The 18,124-nt window shown below is 40.2% G+C and overlaps 3 protein-coding genes across 7 annotated transcripts; 1 reads left to right on the forward strand and 2 right to left on the reverse strand.

Annotated features, from left to right (window-relative positions):
• Window positions 1-3,053, forward strand: LOC113563130. Its single transcript, XM_026974327.1, has 3 exons — window positions 1-325; window positions 595-1,161; window positions 2,533-3,053. Exons 1-3 carry the CDS (start codon window positions 1-3, stop codon window positions 2,553-2,555), a joined length of 915 nt encoding a protein of 304 aa, XP_026830128.1. The 3' UTR covers window positions 2,556-3,053.
• On the reverse strand, window positions 2,601-12,172 carry LOC105286010 (major facilitator superfamily domain-containing protein 12). 5 transcript variants are annotated; one of them, XM_020033843.2, is made up of 8 exons: window positions 10,950-12,172; window positions 10,571-10,667; window positions 7,298-7,536; window positions 6,938-7,220; window positions 6,735-6,849; window positions 5,245-5,611; window positions 4,902-5,155; window positions 2,601-3,337 (listed from the first exon to the last, which is right to left on the reverse strand). In XM_020033843.2, the coding sequence occupies exons 3-8, from the start codon at window positions 7,485-7,487 to the stop codon at window positions 3,038-3,040; spliced, it is 1,509 nt and encodes a 502-aa protein (XP_019889402.1). In that variant the 5' UTR covers window positions 7,488-7,536; window positions 10,571-10,667; window positions 10,950-12,172; the 3' UTR covers window positions 2,601-3,037. The 5 variants fall into 5 exon arrangements, with proteins under 5 accessions (XP_019889402.1, XP_011348919.1, XP_026829961.1 ...); XM_011350617.3 differs by lacking the exon at window positions 10,571-10,667; XM_026974160.1 differs by lacking the exon at window positions 10,571-10,667 and having other exon boundaries at window positions 7,298-7,584.
• A 122-nt stretch (window positions 12,173-12,294) lies between these two features.
• Window positions 12,295-14,404, reverse strand: LOC105286009 (maspardin). Its single transcript, XM_011350616.3, has 7 exons — window positions 14,061-14,404; window positions 13,707-13,841; window positions 13,481-13,586; window positions 13,280-13,400; window positions 13,072-13,180; window positions 12,723-12,971; window positions 12,295-12,633 (listed from the first exon to the last, which is right to left on the reverse strand). The coding sequence occupies exons 1-7, from the start codon at window positions 14,160-14,162 to the stop codon at window positions 12,574-12,576; spliced, it is 882 nt and encodes a 293-aa protein (XP_011348918.2). The 5' UTR covers window positions 14,163-14,404; the 3' UTR covers window positions 12,295-12,573.
• Window positions 14,405-18,124: the final 3,720 nt, after the last annotated feature.

Here is an 18,124-nt window from a genome sequence, read left to right on the forward strand (position 1 = left end):
ATGGGCTACCGGAAATCATGCCCAATTAATGTTGTAATAGGAGAATCGAAGATACCGCCATTACAGGATCGCTTTAATTTTTTAGGTCGGAATTATGTAACTAAGGCACTTGCTAGAGAGGACCATGCGCTCGGTCCTATTTTAAACCGTATGAGCGAGCATGATGATAATCCTTTGGTTGTAAGTAGGATCGGCTTGCCTCCATTGGTGAAATATTATAGAGACCAACAGACAGTTGCTCATCTGATTGCCTCATTCAGTGTAGAGGCTTTTCTAGACGAAGGTTTAGATTTAGATTGGTCATCGGTAGTGGCGACAGAGGAAGGTATGATTATTAAAAAGTCTTGTAACCCGAGTGCGAAGTTTCATGAGATTTTTCATGAGAAGTTCGGAGAGGCAAACTACTTTACAGACGGGTCAACAACACGAGAGGGCCCTTTTGCCGGCTTCTCGATAGTGGAGGTATCCAGTAATAGAAGTTGGAAATATAGAACGAGTAATTTAGCGTCAATTTTTACTTGCGAGGCGATGGCCATTTGTTGTGCCCTTAGCATGCCCAATCAACGGAAGTCAAAACGATTTCGGTTTTTTCAGATTCTCTTAGCGTGTTACAAGCAATTTTATCGTTTAATCTTTTAAGTAACAGATCTTATTTAATTAGAGAAATAATTAATTTAGTTCAAAATCTGTTACAAAATGGCAGACAGGTCACAATTTACTGGATACCTGCTCATGTCGGCATACAGTATGACGAACTAGCGGATACGTTGGCGAAGAATGCAAGTAGAACGGGTATAGATACCGACTTGCTTATACCAGCACAAGATATAAAAGCGCATTGGAAAGAAAAAATGTTCTCTGATCTTGATAATTATGTTAGAAGGGAAGGTAGGAGTAAGGGGATGAAATACTGTGATATGTTTTATAGTAACACCAGAAAACCGTGGTTTCACGATGTACACTTAGATAGAAGACAAATAGTTATAATCAATAGGCTGCGTTCCGGACATACTTCTCTAAATCAAAGCTTATTTAATCACCACATAGTTGATTCTCCGTTATGTTTGTGTAATGACTACAATCAAACAGCGAATCATGTTTGTTGGCAATGTTTTCTATTCGATGATGAAAGACAACAGCTCCTCAGGGAGTTAAAGAGGCATAAGTTTTATAGTCCTTATAGTATCGAGCAAATTTTATATATTGGGTCGTCCGGAAAGTTCGTGCCGATTTTTAATAGATGGCGTTGGAACAATCTGAATATATCAATGTTATTGAAAACATACGATTTATATACATATGCTTAAAGGTGACATTTCAACGCATCTTTAGGAAAAAAGTTGTTTCAGATAAATTGATTCGTGTGAGTTTTGTACTCTTTTCAAGATGGAAGAAAACAAAGAACATTTTAGACACTTGATGCTTTTCTATTACCGGAAAGGCAAAAATGCCTCACAAGCAACAAATTCGATATGTTCTGTTTACGGAGAAGGCGCTTTAGCTGAAAGAACCGTACGTAAGTGGTTCGCTAAGTTTAGAGCTGGTGATTTTAACCTTAAAGACCAAGAACGCTCGGGCAGACCCTCTACTACTGATGATGACCAAATCAAGACACTGATCGAGAATAACCCGCGCTACACGACACGTGAATTAGCAGAGATACTGAAAATATCGAAAACCACTGTCCACGATCATGTAGTGAAGCTTGGTTACGTAAGTCGCTATGATGTATGGGTTCCGCATAATTTGGCCGAAAAAATTTAATGGATCGCATTTCCATCTGCGACTCGCTGTACAAACGCAACGAAAACGTACCATTTTTGAAGCAATTAGTGACGGGTGACGAAAAATGGATCATTTACAACAATGTAGAACGAAAAAGATCCTGGGGTAAGCGAAATGAACCAGCATTAACCACTCCGAAAGCCGGCCTTCATCCAAAAAAAGTCATGCTCTGTGTCTGGTGGGATTGGAAAGGAATCCTATATTATGAGCTCCTACCACACAACCAAACGATAAATGCAGATAAGTACTGCTCGCAACTGGACGAATTAAAGACAGCGATTCAGGAAAAACGTCCAGAATTAGCTAATAGGAAGGGCGTCGTGTTCCATCAGGACAATGCCAGACCTCATGTTTCTTTGACTATCCGACAAAAATTGTTGGAGTTTGGCTGGGATGTGCTGCCTCACCCACCGTATTCACCAGACATTGCACCTTCAGACTTTCACTTATTTAGGTCTTTGCAAAATTCTCTTAGCGGCAAGAACTTTAACTCTTTGATCGACATAAAAAACCACCTTGAGGAGTTTTTTGTCGAGAAACCTAAGAAGTTCTGGGAGAATGGAATCTTCCAGTTGCGTGAAAGATGGACAAAGGTTGTGAAACAAAACGGTGCATACATAAGTCAATAAATATTTATCGACATAAAAAAATATTGCCTTTGAATTTTCCTTCAAAATCGGCACGAACTTTCCGGACGACCCAATACAATGAACTTAGGCGCTATTACAGCGTTAACTAACTTTCTAGGAACGATTAAAATCGCAGTCTAATAATGAGATTTATGCAAAGGAATTTATAAGTAATGATATGGTTGTGTACTGAATGAGTTTTGTATTCTTCGATAATCTTTGAATTTCATAGTTATTGAGGTGGTTATTGTTTACAACATTTTTTTTTTATAAATTGTTCCGGTTGGAACAAGATCGCCTTCAACCCTCCTTTGGATTATTTAGCGTATATTGTTTACAACATATGTGCGAGAGGTTAAGAGTTCATATCACTCATGTTTTTCTTAAGAGTTTAAGAAATGTTTTTTTTTCATTTGTAAAGAGCGGGCAATATGGGCTAGTTCCCAGCGCCATATGTATTTATATTTTGTTTTAATAAAAAAAAAAGAAATTGAGTAATAGGCGCGAGGCGCGACTGTGTCCGGGGGCAGCATAGATACGATCTCGACGCAAGTCGCGCAATTTGTATCGCGATTGTTGCGAGTGCACGCATCAGCCAAGTAGGCATGTTTCTAATGACTTTATCAATAAAAAAAAAAAGAAAAGAGATCAATCGTACATTTTGATCGAACAGGAAAAAAGAAAGGAATAAATAATAGCAGCATGCATAAGGGAAACGAAATATGTTTATTCGATTGCCGGCAGTTTTTAATGAGAGAATAAATTACGTGATTATTGCATAGTGCAGAAAATGTGAATCGTGTCATGTCAGGCAACGCGATACAGACAGCAAAGTTACGAGTCCCAGTATCATCGAGGAAGCGCACACGGCGGACAGTGCGTCTCGGTTGTAACTCGGACAAAGTTCCTGGTCGTTGCATCTCCTGAAAACGGGAGCAAACATTAAAGCCAGTAAATAAAGGCGAAACGCGTTGCGGTCTCTGGCGTCGATCCGAGCGTCGTCGAGAATGCATCTCTCAAAACAGAGCTGGTTTCGATTGCGTCGCGACTATAACGGATCTGTTTACGACTTCCCAATCGATACCGTACTACGTGCAAAACTGCAATATATTAGGTTGTTCATTAAGTTCTGCGGTTTTTTTGCCCTAAATTAAAACATAAATCTATTGTACTTACACATTTATTCAATCTAGAATGTATTGTCCATCTTGATCGACCACCTTCTGCCAACGTTCTGGAAGGGACATAATGCCGCGTTTGTAGAAGTCGCGCGACTTCTGCGCGAAAAAGTTCTTCAAGTACGTTTGAATATCGTCCACTGAATTAAAGCGCTGCCCGTCGAGATTGTTTTCGAGTGACCGGAACAGATGGTAATCCGACGGCGCAAGGTCTGGGGAGTACGGTGGGCGCTGCATGACTTCCCAGCCAAAGCACTTCAACTTCTTCTTGGTCACCGAAGCAGTGTGTGGTTTGGCGTTGTCGTGGTGGAAGACAACGCCCTTCCTGTTCGCCAATTCCGGCCGCTTCTCCGCCACTGCCTGCTTCAATTTTTCTAACTGAGCGCAATGCTTCTCGGCGTCGATGGTCTGACCGCGCGGAAGCAGCTCGAAGTACAGGACGCCTCGCCAATCCCACCACACACTCAGCATCACTTTCTTCGGATGCAAATCCGCTTTGGCAACCGATCGTGACGACTCACCCGGACCGCACCATGACCGCTCGCGTCGAATGTTTTATATACCACCCATTTTTCATCTCCCGTGACCACCCGTTTGAGAAAGGCCTCCAGCGAGTTCCATTTCAGCAGGGATTCACAGATCATGACGCGGTCCAAAATGTTCTTTTCGGTGAGCTCGTGAGGGACCCAAACATCTGCTTTTTTCGACATCCCAAGCCGTTTTAATCGCTGCGCAACCGTTGTATGGGCGATGTCGAAGCGCTCCGCGATCTCTCGCGTCGTCAGGTGTCGGTCTGCTTTGATTGCGGCCACGATTTGGTCGTCGTCAGTGGTGGATGGACGACCGGAGCGAGCAGCATCGGAGACGTTCACATCTCCGGAACGAAAGCGCGCAAACCAACGCTGACGAGTGTCAGCGCTTATGGCCGAGTCCCCGTACACGCCACGTATCTCACGTTGTGCGTCCGTCGCTTTAACTCCTTTGCGGAAGAAAAATAGCAAAATGTGCCGAAAATGCACCTTTTGATCCTCCATTTTCAATGAATAGCGCGTACACACAACACGTCAAGACACAACAAAGACTCTGGCGAAATGTCAAGCGTTGTCTAACCTGTCACGGAGTATTCGGCAATCCGCGGTTCAGGCGATGCATGCTATCTTTTTCAATGGACAAACGCTATCTTTCAAGAAAACCGCAGAACTTAATGAACAACCTAATAATTAACGTTATTTACGGATCTGTTTACGACGACTTCCCAATCGACACCGTACAACGTGCAAAGCATTGCAATATAATTAACGTTATTTACCATCTCTCGATTAATATCACCACGAGGCCGGTGATGATCTTGTCGAGAAAAGTAACGATAGAGTACACGAGTGCGCTGCGTTCCGTCCTCGAGCCGATTAGTTCCGCGGTGACGCTTAACGCGGTGACCATCGTGATGGAACTTGCCGCGCCGATTAACACAGCGATAGCGCACGCGACTGTCGTGCTGCTTCCGATCAACTCCGTAACGACGGCGGCCAGGATGCCGATTACAGCGCCCAGGAAATAACAGACCTGCGATTCAAGTCGAGAGAAAAAAACGCGTGCTTGTTTCCTCCTTTTGAGAAAGAGAAATATTTTCGATCGCGGCGTTACCTTCGTACCGCATGCCCTGTTGATGTGCTTGAGCAGCAGAGCGGCTACGAACGAGGATACGTATGACACCAAAGGTACGCTGGCCAGGGCTTGCTTGCCACCGACCTTGCTCTCTTCTATGTACAGCGGTAAGTACACCGTCGCCAGGGTGATGAACAATCTGCTCGCCACATAGAGCATCGCGACTCGCAGCAGGACCGTGATGCCGAGCCACGACAGCCGACGATTGAACGAATGCTCCGACGATTCGGCCACCTCCTCGTCCCTCTTCCCTTCGTCCCAGTGCGGCGTTTGCTCCAAGAGATTCGCTTTCAGGAAAATGTGGAAGAAAACGGTCGCGGTAAGGCCAAGGGTGGTCAGTATCAAAACGATATTCTGCATTCATTGGAATAAGAAGGTGCGATTAAGCAGCGATCACAAATAGGGGAACAAAAGGCTCTCTAGCGCGCGTCGTCTTTCCCCCACCGTTGCACAGTGGGCTAGAATCGAAAAAAGCTGGCCAAAAGTCGAATTTTTTCAACTCTTGCAAATCTGTGCATTTCGACCTTTTTTGATTCATGGATATCAGTATTTTCAAAACTGTGAATGGAGTCTCGTAGGAAAAATTTCCTTCCCATTAATCAACAATTAATAGGAGGCAACGCGTTAATTTTCGAAAAACGAATTATGAATGAGTATAGGCTATAGCTTACATTCTTGTATGCGGATGCAAGTAATTTTGCTTTTTACTCTATAAATAGAATTGAAACTCTTTTCCCAAACAGTTATAACCATTAAAAATGTTTGTTCATCAATTTGTGTTAATCTAAGTTTTTGGTTTCTTCAAATATAAGAAAGAAGTAAAGTTCAATATCATTTTTTTAAATAGCTGTAAAAGGCTGTTTGGGATTCTCGTTTTATCATCTTGTGTAGGATTCAAACTAAGTATTTCCGTTGGAATTGTGCACACCAACGCACACCTTTGCGTTATATACAGGATGTTTCATTTTAATTTTCATATCGTAATAACTCGAAAATTTGGCGTTTTGGTAAAAAATGTTTGAAATGAAAATTGTAGATTTTTAAGTGAAGCATTACATAGCAATACCAGTATGACCTTGATAGTGTTGTCAAGATCATGTACAGATCACCGTGAAATTTTTAAATGCCGCGAAACGTACGACGCGGCGCGGTAGCGACTGTAACTTTCAAGCTTCATAACTTCGAAGTATTTAACGGATAAATACTTTGTTATAGCGTTCTGAAAAGCTCTCGAGGTAAGCTACAAAAATATCTAATGAAAACTGGAGGTTCCCATTTAAAAAATTCAAGGTGACCTTTGCGTGACCTTGGCAACGCTATTCAAGGTCATACTAGTATTACTATCTAATACCTGATTTAAAACCCTATAACTTTTATTTGAAACATTTTTTTCTAAAACGTCATGTTTTCGAGTTATTACTTTTGGCTAGCTTTTTTCGAGTTTGGCCCACTGTGCGTTGTTTTAATTCTTACGTACTCTGAATTTGTAATCGTCCTGCTGATCCAGTTGAACGATCGATTCGCCGCTGGTCGGCAAAACTATCCACGTGACCAGGAAAACCACCACCGCCGCACCGACTTGGGCGGAATATCTATGATCGATGAAATTGATTAATTCGGTCAGACTGCGCTCTCGGCTGCTTCTCACACCTCGAAGTCCGTCGCACATGATTCGCATACCTTATTGCGGTCAAATCAGCCCGAGCCAGGAGAGAATTGGTTAATGAAGGAATCATTGATAGATGAGAGATCTGTACGGCCGCCCAACCCGTTTGGAAGATCGTGATACTCGTTACGTATAACAACATGACGATCCCACTGGATGACTTGGCGAAACCGCCAAATATCACGGGGAAGCTGAAAGTCACCATGATGGAACCGATAACGTGCCAGATTTTCTTCTTGCAGTAGCGATCGACCAGGAAACCGAACACGGGCGTCATAATCGCGTCGATGACTTGTCCTTGAATGAAAATCAATCGCGTATCGCGATTATAAAATAGCGTCATCATCCGCGTGTACGTATAATTTGATACTTACCCAAAAGTAAAAACGACCCGGCAATAATGGGTTCCAACGACGCCACTCGTTGCAGGTAGATCAGAGTGTAGGAAAACCACATTGCGGCTGCCAGATCATTGAAAATGTGTCCAAGAGCGTAGGCGAGCTTCGTGGACATCGCTACTCTCCCGCGATCCACGAGAGACGTTTGCTCGTTGACGTTATCCATTTTTCAAGAGTGAGTATTCCCTCAAATCCGGACGAAAACTTTCACGAATCTGACGACGATCTCCGTTACGTTACTTTGATCGTTTACCATCGTATGCCTTGTGAAAAACTAACTATACAGGGTGTCCCAGAATTCGCGGATACGGAATGCACAGTATGATTGTCTGTACCAATAGAAACAAGTTTTTCCTCTGGCAAAATTACGTCTGAACACTACTTTTTAAACAATAGCAATTTTAAGCTGCTTAGCTTAAAATTGCTATTGAAAATTGCTTAATGATCGCTCTGGGTTACGCGTGAATCAGGAGCGGCACGCGCACGGTGTTCATGGCGCATGAGAGCGTCTACGCTATTTTACTATTTCACGAAAGATTTTGTAAGAACAATGTATGAAATCTAAATATCGTATGCCTTGTGAAAAACTAGACTATACAGGGTGTCCCAGAATTCGCGGATACGGAATGCACAGTATGATTGTCTGTACCAATAGAAACAAGTTTTTCCTCTGGCAAAATTACGTCTGAACACTACTTTTTAAACAATAGCAATTTTAAGCTGCTTAGCTTAAAATTGCTATTGAAAATTGCTTAATGAGCGCTCTGGGTTACGCGTGAATCAGGAGCGGCACGCGCACGGTGTTCATGGCGCATGAGAGCGTCTATGCTATTTTACTATTTCACGAAAGATTTTGTAAGAACAATGTATGAAATCTAAATATCGTATGCCTTGTGAAAAACTAGACTATACAGGGTGTCCCAGAATTCGCGGATACGGAATGCACAGTATGATTGTCTGTACCAATAGAAACAAGTTTTTCCTCTGGCAAAATTACGTCTGAACACTACTTTTTAAACAATAGCAATTTTAAGCTGCTTAGCTTAAAATTGCTATTGAAAATTGCTTAATGAGCGCTCTGGGTTACGCGTGAATCAGGAGCGGCACGCGCACGGTGTTCATGGCGCATGAGAGCGTCTACGCTGTTTTACTATTTCACGAAAGATTTTATAAGAACAATGTATGAAATCTAAATATCGTATGCCTTGTGAAAAACTAGACTATACAGGGTGTCCCAGAATTCGCGGATACGGAATGCACAGTGTGATTGTCTGTACCAATAGAAACAAGTTTTTCCTCTGGCAAAATTACGTCTGAACACTACTTTTTAAACAATAGCAATTTTAAGCTGCTTAGCTTAAAATTGCTATTGAAAATTGCTTAATGAGCGCTCTGGGTTACGCGTGAATCAGGAGCGGCACGCGCACGGTGTTCATGGCGCATGAGAGCGTCTATGCTATTTTACTATTTCACGAAAGATTTTGTAAGAACAATGTATGAAATCTAAATATCGTATGCCTTGTGAAAAACTAGACTATACAGGGTGTCCCAGAATTCGCGGATACGGAATGCACAGTATGATTGTCTGTACCAATAGAAACAAGTTTTTCCTCTGGCAAAATTACGTCTGAACACTACTTTTTAAACAATAGCAATTTTAAGCTGCTTAGCTTAAAATTGCTATTGAAAATTGCTTAATGAGCGCTCTGGGTTACGCGTGAATCAGGAGCGGCACGCGCACGGTGTTCATGGCGCATGAGAGCGTCTATGCTATTTTACTATTTCACGAAAGATTTTGTAAGAACAATGTATGAAATCTAAATATCGTATGCCTTGTGAAAAACTAGACTATACAGGGTGTCCCAGAATTCGCGGATACGGAATGCACAGTATGATTGTCTGTACCAATAGAAACAAGTTTTTCCTCTGGCAAAATTACGTCTGAACACTACTTTTTAAACAATAGCAATTTTAAGCTGCTTAGCTTAAAATTGCTATTGAAAATTGCTTAATGAGCGCTCTGGGTTACGCGTGAATCAGGAGCGGCACGCGCACGGTGTTCATGGCGCATGAGAGCGTCTACGCTATTTTACTATTTCACGAAAGATTTTGTAAGAACAATGTATGAAATCTAAATATCGTATGCCTTGTGAAAAACTAGACTATACAGGGTGTCCCAGAATTCGCGGATACGGAATGCACAGTATGATTGTCTGTACCAATAGAAACAAGTTTTTCCTCTGGCAAAATTACGTCTGAACACTACTTTTTAAACAATAGCAATTTTAAGCTGCTTAGCTTAAAATTGCTATTGAAAATTGCTTAATGAGCGCTCTGGGTTACGCGTGAATCAGGAGCGGCACGCGCACGGTGTTCATGGCGCATGAGAGCGTCTATGCTATTTTACTATTTCACGAAAGATTTTGTAAGAACAATGTATGAAATCTAAATATCGTATGCCTTGTGAAAAACTAGACTATACAGGGTGTCCCAGAATTCGCGGATACGGAATGCACAGTGTGATTGTCTGTACCAATAGAAACAAGTTTTTCCTCTGGCAAAATTACGTCTGAACACTACTTTTTAAACAATAGCAATTTTAAGCTGCTTAGCTTAAAATTGCTATTGAAAATTGCTTAATGAGCGCTCTGGGTTACGCGTGAATCAGGAGCGGCACGCGCACGGTGTTCATGGCGCATGAGAGCGTCTACGCTATTTTACTATTTCACGAAAGATTTTGTAAGAACAATGTATGAAATCTAAATATCGCTATTTCGATTATACCTTACGTACATCGCAAAATTATTCACTAAAATGTTATCTAATTTATTGATTTTACTTTCAGTCTTTACTTCAATGATATTAATTAAGAAATGTTCTCTTATTACGTAAGTTATAATCAAAATAGCGATATTTAGATTTCATAAATTGTTCTTACAAACTCTTTCGTGAAATAGTAAAATAGCGTAGACGCTCTCATGCGCCATGAACACCGTGCGCGTGCCGCTCCTGATTACGCGTAACCCAGAGCGCTCATTGCTTAGCTTAAAATTGCTATTGTTTAAAAAGTAGTGTTCAGACGTAATTTTGCCAGAGGAAAAACTTGTTTCTATTGGTACAGACAATCATACTGTGCATTCCGTATCCGCGAATTCTGGGACACCCTATATAATAAGTCGTTGACAAGAAGAAGGGAATGACGATTTCTCAAAATACATAGTACAAATTTCATGAATCTATCTATCATACACGATGGTAAACACGAATGTTCGCGATAACGCTGTTTCTCCCTAAGCCTGTGCCCTGCGGTCGGCGTTCCTTTCACTCGATTGAATTTTGCTGCAAGCTATAATACTATTTCTGTTTATTTGATACAGTTCCTTATTTGGAAACTATCGCGTTCGTTATTTCTAGTATCTCTCTGATTTAACGAAAAATCGATATACTCTATAATCGACGTATTCTAGTATCAGGAGGGATTAAATAAAGATTCTATTTTGATAATTTACTATGATGATAACATCATGACTCATCAGACTATCGCTCGTTATCAAACATCATTGAAAGGAGACTTGGCAAGTTTAAGAAACAATAAATGTTAGATATTAAAGCACACATGTATACATACCTATAAACAAAACTCTAACGCATCCGGTAACGTCCGGTAGCGGTAAACGCACGACAGAGATTTATGACTTTTTAAAAAATTTTAAAAGGTAAATTGTGTACAAAGTATAGTTATACAACGAACACGAAACACCGCTGGAGATTTTTATTTAGTATCACATTTTGGGACTAAACTCGGCAAAGACGAAGAAAACGTGGACGAAGAACAAAATTGACTTTACGTGATTTATCTGTACGTTCCGATATTCACATCTTATACGTGCTGCAAAAATCATTAAAATTGATGCTACTGCCGCATTCCACGATAAATGTCACGATCGCATATCGGCCGGCTATCCACGTCGCGTGCAGGTGACAGACTGAGCTCTGAAACGTGCATCGTACGTACGTGTGAATCGTTCTCCGTAAAAGATTATGTTAAATCGACAATATATATATTGTTACGACGTAACAGCGGCTACCAGTGTGATAACTGTAATCTTATCAGCATGTACCTGATATCTACCTGTCGAATAAATCACAGGCTTTCATTAATCCTCTTAATGATTATTTTATAAATATCTTTTTACACGAGAGATGCAAAATGATAGTTATTTTGTTTACGAGCATGGTTCATTATTCAGTACATGAGTTATTTCGTGGGACTGATATCTTATGAAATCAACTATTTATGTAAAATAAAAATTGTTTAAAAATATTTTTAGGGAAGTATGTCGCAAATTATAATACTGATGGAGTACCAAGAACTTGCGCGTTGCAACACTTAATTACAGGTAATGAAAATTCTACACTTAAAAAGTCGTAGACACCGCCGTTTGCAAAGACAACGGACGATGCTGCCGCTACAAACATGTATAAGCAGAACGAGCCCTGTAATCTGAGACAGCAAAAGAGAAACGCGCGAGTGTACACACGAAGGAATCGATACCAAGCAAGTTCTTATACGGTCTCCCAGCCAGCCGACCCAACATAGCTATGGTCAGCTTTCCACTTTGCACACCATAGTCACTCTTGACACAAACAGTTCGAAAGGGAATAACATTTTATTATAAATGATGAATGAAATGTAACATAGAAAAATTTTAAATAATTCTTTTTCCAAAATTTACGAAATTATGTATCAAATTGTCAAATTATAATAACAAAATGACGCGTTTATTTAGACCAGGCAATTTAGGTAAAAATGTAGTTGAAAAAGAAAACGTTGATTGTATACAGGTATAGATTTCTGATTTTTATTAATATATCATTATGTGTGTCTTAAAATATCAAAGTCCTTTTGATAAATTTTTATGACAGATAATGGAATATCTTTCTCTCTTGCATCCAAGAAAACATCAGACTAGTGAAAAATATAAATCCTTCTTTATATTTAAGAAACTAAACATGGTGATTTGTAACAAATCAAATAACAGCAGTATACGTACATCACATGATTCACATTATATGTACAGATATAACAAGATTCAGCGAGAATTGAGAACTGAGAGATCAATCAGCGGAATGATAGATTCGCCGTGATAAAACGCCGACTTGTTAACGTTATTAATATTTCCACGTAATTAATGGAGGCCAGCCTTGTTCAATAAATATTTCATTTTCGTAACTAATAGCAACTCATTTCGTTAAGTCTTGATTTTTTCGGAAGCTGCATATTCCGTGTCTTCAAACTGTCTTAGGTGGATCTGAGGAGAAACGAATGATCTGACGATTCGTACCAACATGTACAAGTAACAAGTGCGCACTCAATTGCTATTATGCTCGAAAGAATTACCTGTAAATGCAAATTAACCTCAGCGGATCGACTCAAGTATGGAAAATTTCCACCGCTTTTCAAGTGCGCTAGTTTTGCATTCGGATAGCATTTATACATCTCTTCTCTGACTGCATTTGATAAAGCGTACTCGTCAAAGACGTCTATTATCGTAACAGGTAAGTGGCATATTTTTTGAGGTTGTACGTAAGAATTTACGCAATTCATTGTTAAGCGGGAGGCTAATTCGGGCTGCGTTAAACTCTCCAGCTAAAACATACAATTACAACGCATATATATATATATATATATATATATATGTACAAAGTATTTTCGTTTTTTTTTGACATCAAACTGAAAGGTTCCTTACCCGTTCCACCATAAAATCAATTGCTTCTACAATTTCCCCATCGACTTGTTCCGTAGCAAAATTTCCCATTATCATTTTTTTCAATACCAACGAAGGCAATATCCAAAAGCTGTCAACAGAAAAAGATACGATAATATTAAATGAAATTGTAATATAAAATACGTGGAATAGATGTCTCGTACTCATCGTTAAAGAGGATAAAACTTACACCGCTGCGGAATCGTTGTAACTGAACACAGATGTGTCTGTAAAAGTGTTGCACAAAATCAGAGACACCACTCTGGGACAATGTGCGTTAACCTCTGTAAACTTCTGCGCCAGGAAACCACCTACGACGAGCAAACTTCTATTTAATCGCCAACTTATATTTAATGCTTCGCATTAACATTTGGAAATTGTGTTTTCTGACCTAGTGAAACCCCAAACAGATGAACTTTATCAAGCTCCAGATAATCCAACAGTCTTTTAAACCCGTCGCACCATTCCTTTATATTCCAGTATACGGGTGGCTCTGCCTATAATAAAGATGAATCTTCCATCATTGCTTTTATACCACAAGTAAACAAGTTCCTTTGTGCCGCATATATTTTTAAGTGCTGGAAAAGATTTCTGTGGTCGATACATATTCCACTCACCGATATAACTCGATAACCTTTGGCTGCGAGGCCTAGTATCTGCCTAAAGAAGATGTCAGCCGTACCGCAAACGGGTGGAAGGCATATAACAGGGCACTTGATAGTCTTTGGATTCGAATCGTACACTTTCCATCCCTGAAACAATTGAAACGGGCTACGAGTCAACGTACGAACAAACACTTTGACACGCGATCGTCATTACGTTGTTTGCTCGCACGTCACGCACGCATGTAATTAAAATTACAAATCAACGAATGGGAGAGAGTAGCGAGAGAGAGAGAAAATGAGAGAGGGGGAGAAAGAATAGTAAATCGTTTGACGTTAAATTCCGGGAAACTGATCGTGAAACGATACCTTGATGCCGTCGACATCGACGACGATTTTCCTGAGCGGCACGGAACCACGGAAGCTCAGATATTCCTGAGAGCGTGACAGTTCGCTCGTGTACGAAGACATGTTTGGTTTTCGCTCGCGACGCCACTCGGTAGGTTGCACCGCGTTATCGTCGCTCAGCGACGGTAACTCGTCCCGTCGCTCTCGATAACGAGAGAGGCAACGTAACGCGATCGGCGAGCACCCATTGCCGTATACGTGTTCGCGACCAATCTACGGCTACAAAGTTGCACTTTGTCCTGCATCACGACGCGACCAACACGACGATGAGCATTTCAGTACTTTCGCAGATGACTAGCGGCAGTCATCAGGAGCGAGGAACGAGAAGAGCCTCGTTTCCGCTTTGTTCTACGGTCGATTTGCTCTTCCATCCCTCCACATGTGCCGGAGGATTCTGAGATGCGTCAATGCGTTTCTCTTTAAAATCTCGACCTCTCAACATTCGAGAGAGACGAATCTTTTCGAGAAATTGGAAAGGAAAAGGCGCAAAACGATTGAGACTCGTGCGACATTACCGACGGATTCCGTCTACAACGCTGTTCAAATTCAAACTACCTGCGTTTATCTCGACGCCCATTCACTTTTTTCTTTTCACTTTTTCCATTTGCACTTTTCGGATTTCTTCCGCGTATTCACATTGCCTTTATCAAAATTTATCGTTTCTCGTAACAGGCGTGACGCTTTATTTTGCGTTGCATTGTACAGTACAATACGAACTTTACGTTCTCACAAAGAGATGACTATCATTCATCAAAGCATCTATAGTTCAAAGCGCCTAGTTGGATTCATCTGTCCCTGCTAGTAATGAAAAACATGATAAATGAATATTATCGAAACCTAATTGATAAATGCACTGAATTACCGACGGAGGTTCTTCTTCTCCGTTCATCTACTTTACCAGTATTCGATATCAACGACCTAAAACGTACTAAAATTCCCAATTTCGCCTATCGCTATCGCCTATTGTGCAAGGGCCTTTATGTTTCAAGTAATATTATATATAACCTACAATCTTAAGGGGATGCTGGAGCTACTAGTGAACTTCTTCGCGATGGTGCTGCCATCGCACAATATTTGCACAATAAAATGCTTTTTACAAAAATTTGGCAATTTGTATGCAATACAGGATTCTGACAGGATTGTACAGATTTCTCTTTTATTACGCTTCTAAAATCACTTCGACAAGCATCCTCATATTCCTTAATTGTGTCCCCACCTTGCGAAACTGCGATTTTGTGCGTACAAATTGCCAAATTTTTGTAAAAAGCATTTTATTGTGCAAATATTGTGCGATGGCAGCACCATCGCAAAGATCCCCTTAAAGGGATGCTGGAGTTGCTAGTGAACTATTTTTTCACTATAGCGATGGTAATTGCAGTTTCGAAAATTCTCTTTATTGCTTGTGCAGAATAAAAAATCCTTTTCCACAAATGAAGTATAGATAGAAACAAAGCCCGCTCTACAGGACTTTATATTCAAAATGGAAAAAAATTAGAAAAGACAAATGCAAGTTTTTAACTTTTTTCCATTTTGAATATAAAGTCCTGTAGAACGGACTTTCTTTCTATCTATACTTCATTTGTGGAAAAGGATTTTTTATTCTGCACAAGCAATAAAGAGAATTTTCGAAACTGCAATTACCATCGCTATAGTGAAAAAATAGTTCACTAGCAACTCCAGCTTCCCCTTAAGGTGATCCTGGAGCTGCTAGTGAACTATTTTTTCACTATAGCGATGGTAATTGCAGTTTCGAAAATTCTCTTTATTGCTTGTGCAGAATAAAAAATCCTTTTCCACGAATGAAGTGTAGATAGAAAGAAAGTCCGCTCTGCAGGACTTTATATTCAAAATGGAAAAAAGTTAGAAAAGACAAATGCAAGTTTTTAATTTTTTTCCATTTTGAATATAAAGTCCTGTAGAACGGACTTTCTTTCTATCTATACTTCATTTGTGGAAAAGGATTTTTTATTCTGCACAAGCAATAAAGAGAATTTTCGAAACTGCAATTACCATCGCTATAGTGAAAAAATAGTTCACTAGCAACTCCAGCTTCCCCTTAAGGTGATCCTGGAGTTGCTAGTGAACTATTTTTTCACTATAGCGATGGTAATTGCAGTTTCGAAAATTCTCTTTATTGCTTGTGCAGAATAAAAAGTCCTTTTCCACAAATGAAGTATAGATAGAAACAAAGCCCGCTCTACAGGACTTTATATTCAAAATGGAAAAAAATTAGAAAAGACAAATGCAAGTTTTTAACTTTTTTCCATTTTGAATATAAAGTCCTGTAGAACGGACTTTCTTTCTATCTATACTTCATTTGTGGAAAAGGATTTTTTATTCTGCACAAGCAATAAAGAGAATTTTCGAAACTGCAATTACCATCGCTATAGTGAAAAAATAGTTTACTAGCAACTCCAGCTTCCCCTTAAGGTGATCCTGGAGTTGCTAGTGAACTATTTTTTCACTATAGCGATGGTAATTGCAGTTTCGAAAATTCTCTTTATTGCTTGTGCAGAATAAAAAATCCTTTTCCACAAATGAAGTATAGATAGAAACAAAGCCCGCTCTACAGGACTTTATATTCAAAATGGAAAAAAATTAGAAAAGACAAATGCAAGTTTTTAACTTTTTTCCATTTTGAATATAAAGTCCTGTAGAACGGACTTTCTTTCTATCTACACTTCATTCGTGGAAAAGGATTTTTTATTCTGCACAAGCAATAAAGAGAATTTTCGAAACTGCAATTACCATCGCTATAGTGAAAAAATAGTTCACTAGCAACTCCAGCTTCCCCTTAAGGTGATCCTGGAGCTGCTAGTGAACTATTTTTTCACTATAGCGATGGTAATTGCAGTTTCGAAAATTCTCTTTATTGCTTGTGCAGAATAAAAAATCCTTTTCCACGAATGAAGTGTAGATAGAAAGAAAGTCCGTTCTACAGGACTTTATATTCAAAATGGAAAAAAGTTAAAAACTTGCATTTGTCTTTTCTAACTTTTTTCCATTTTGAATATAAAGTCCTGTAGAACGGACTTTCTTTCTATCTATACTTCATTTGTGGAAAAGGACTTTTTATTCTGCACAAGCAATAAAGAGAATTTTCGAAACTGCAATTACCATCGCTATAGTGAAAAAATAGTTCACTAGCAGCTCCAGCATCCCCTTAACACGTAAAAGCATGTGTCTCTCATGCGCACGCACTTTGTTTTATCGAGGTAACGTATTAATATTTTAATTTACAATTAGCTATTAATTAGCATACTGATGATCTTTTTGATGGTTGAAAAACATGACAATTACTATTAGCCAGCTTTTTTATCCGTCTGCGCTCTCGCTACTGTGAGTCATTAAAAAAATGGATAATTTTCCGAGTCCAATTACTTGGTGTGGGGATCGTAACGAATGTAGGAGGGATCACGACCGGCTACGGCATCCACGTAGGGGTGTGGCCCCATGATGTACTCGTAATAACGTGTACTCGCTTGTACGTATCCGACATGTACATACGTCTATCCGTCGACCTACGAACTGCAAGATTAACGATGTCGGAACTTTCGCGCTATTACCTCGGGGGATCCGGCCGCTGCTTTTCCATCCCCTCGTTCTCCATCTCCGTTCCCCCCATCACCCCTTTGGCATCGGCTTTCCATCTTCGCTGTAGCCTGCGCATTCAGCCTGCGACCGCGCGAGAGCGTAGTGAGCTTAAGCGCATTTTCCAAGACGGATTATTAAATATTATCAAGCAGGTCAAAATAGTTTCAAGATCACTGCGGATAGAGATGGCCCGACATTCCGTCCCGACAGTTTTATGGGTTTATGGATCTCCGTTTCTCCCCGGCTACCCGTATCATCCTCGCGATCGACAACTCTGCCATTTCTGTCCTTTTTTTTTATTTAAACACATTGACATTGAAACCGAGCCGATATTGCTGGCTGGAGGAGATGGCAAAGCGCGGCGGGACACGAGGGTAGATATTAGCGGACCTGCCACTCAAGGAACGCAGGGGGCGGTGGTTGATTTTTTC

Source organism: Ooceraea biroi, chromosome 12, assembly GCF_003672135.1.
Source record: "Ooceraea biroi isolate clonal line C1 chromosome 12, Obir_v5.4, whole genome shotgun sequence".
NCBI classification, from domain to species: Eukaryota; Metazoa; Arthropoda; class Insecta; order Hymenoptera; family Formicidae; genus Ooceraea; species Ooceraea biroi.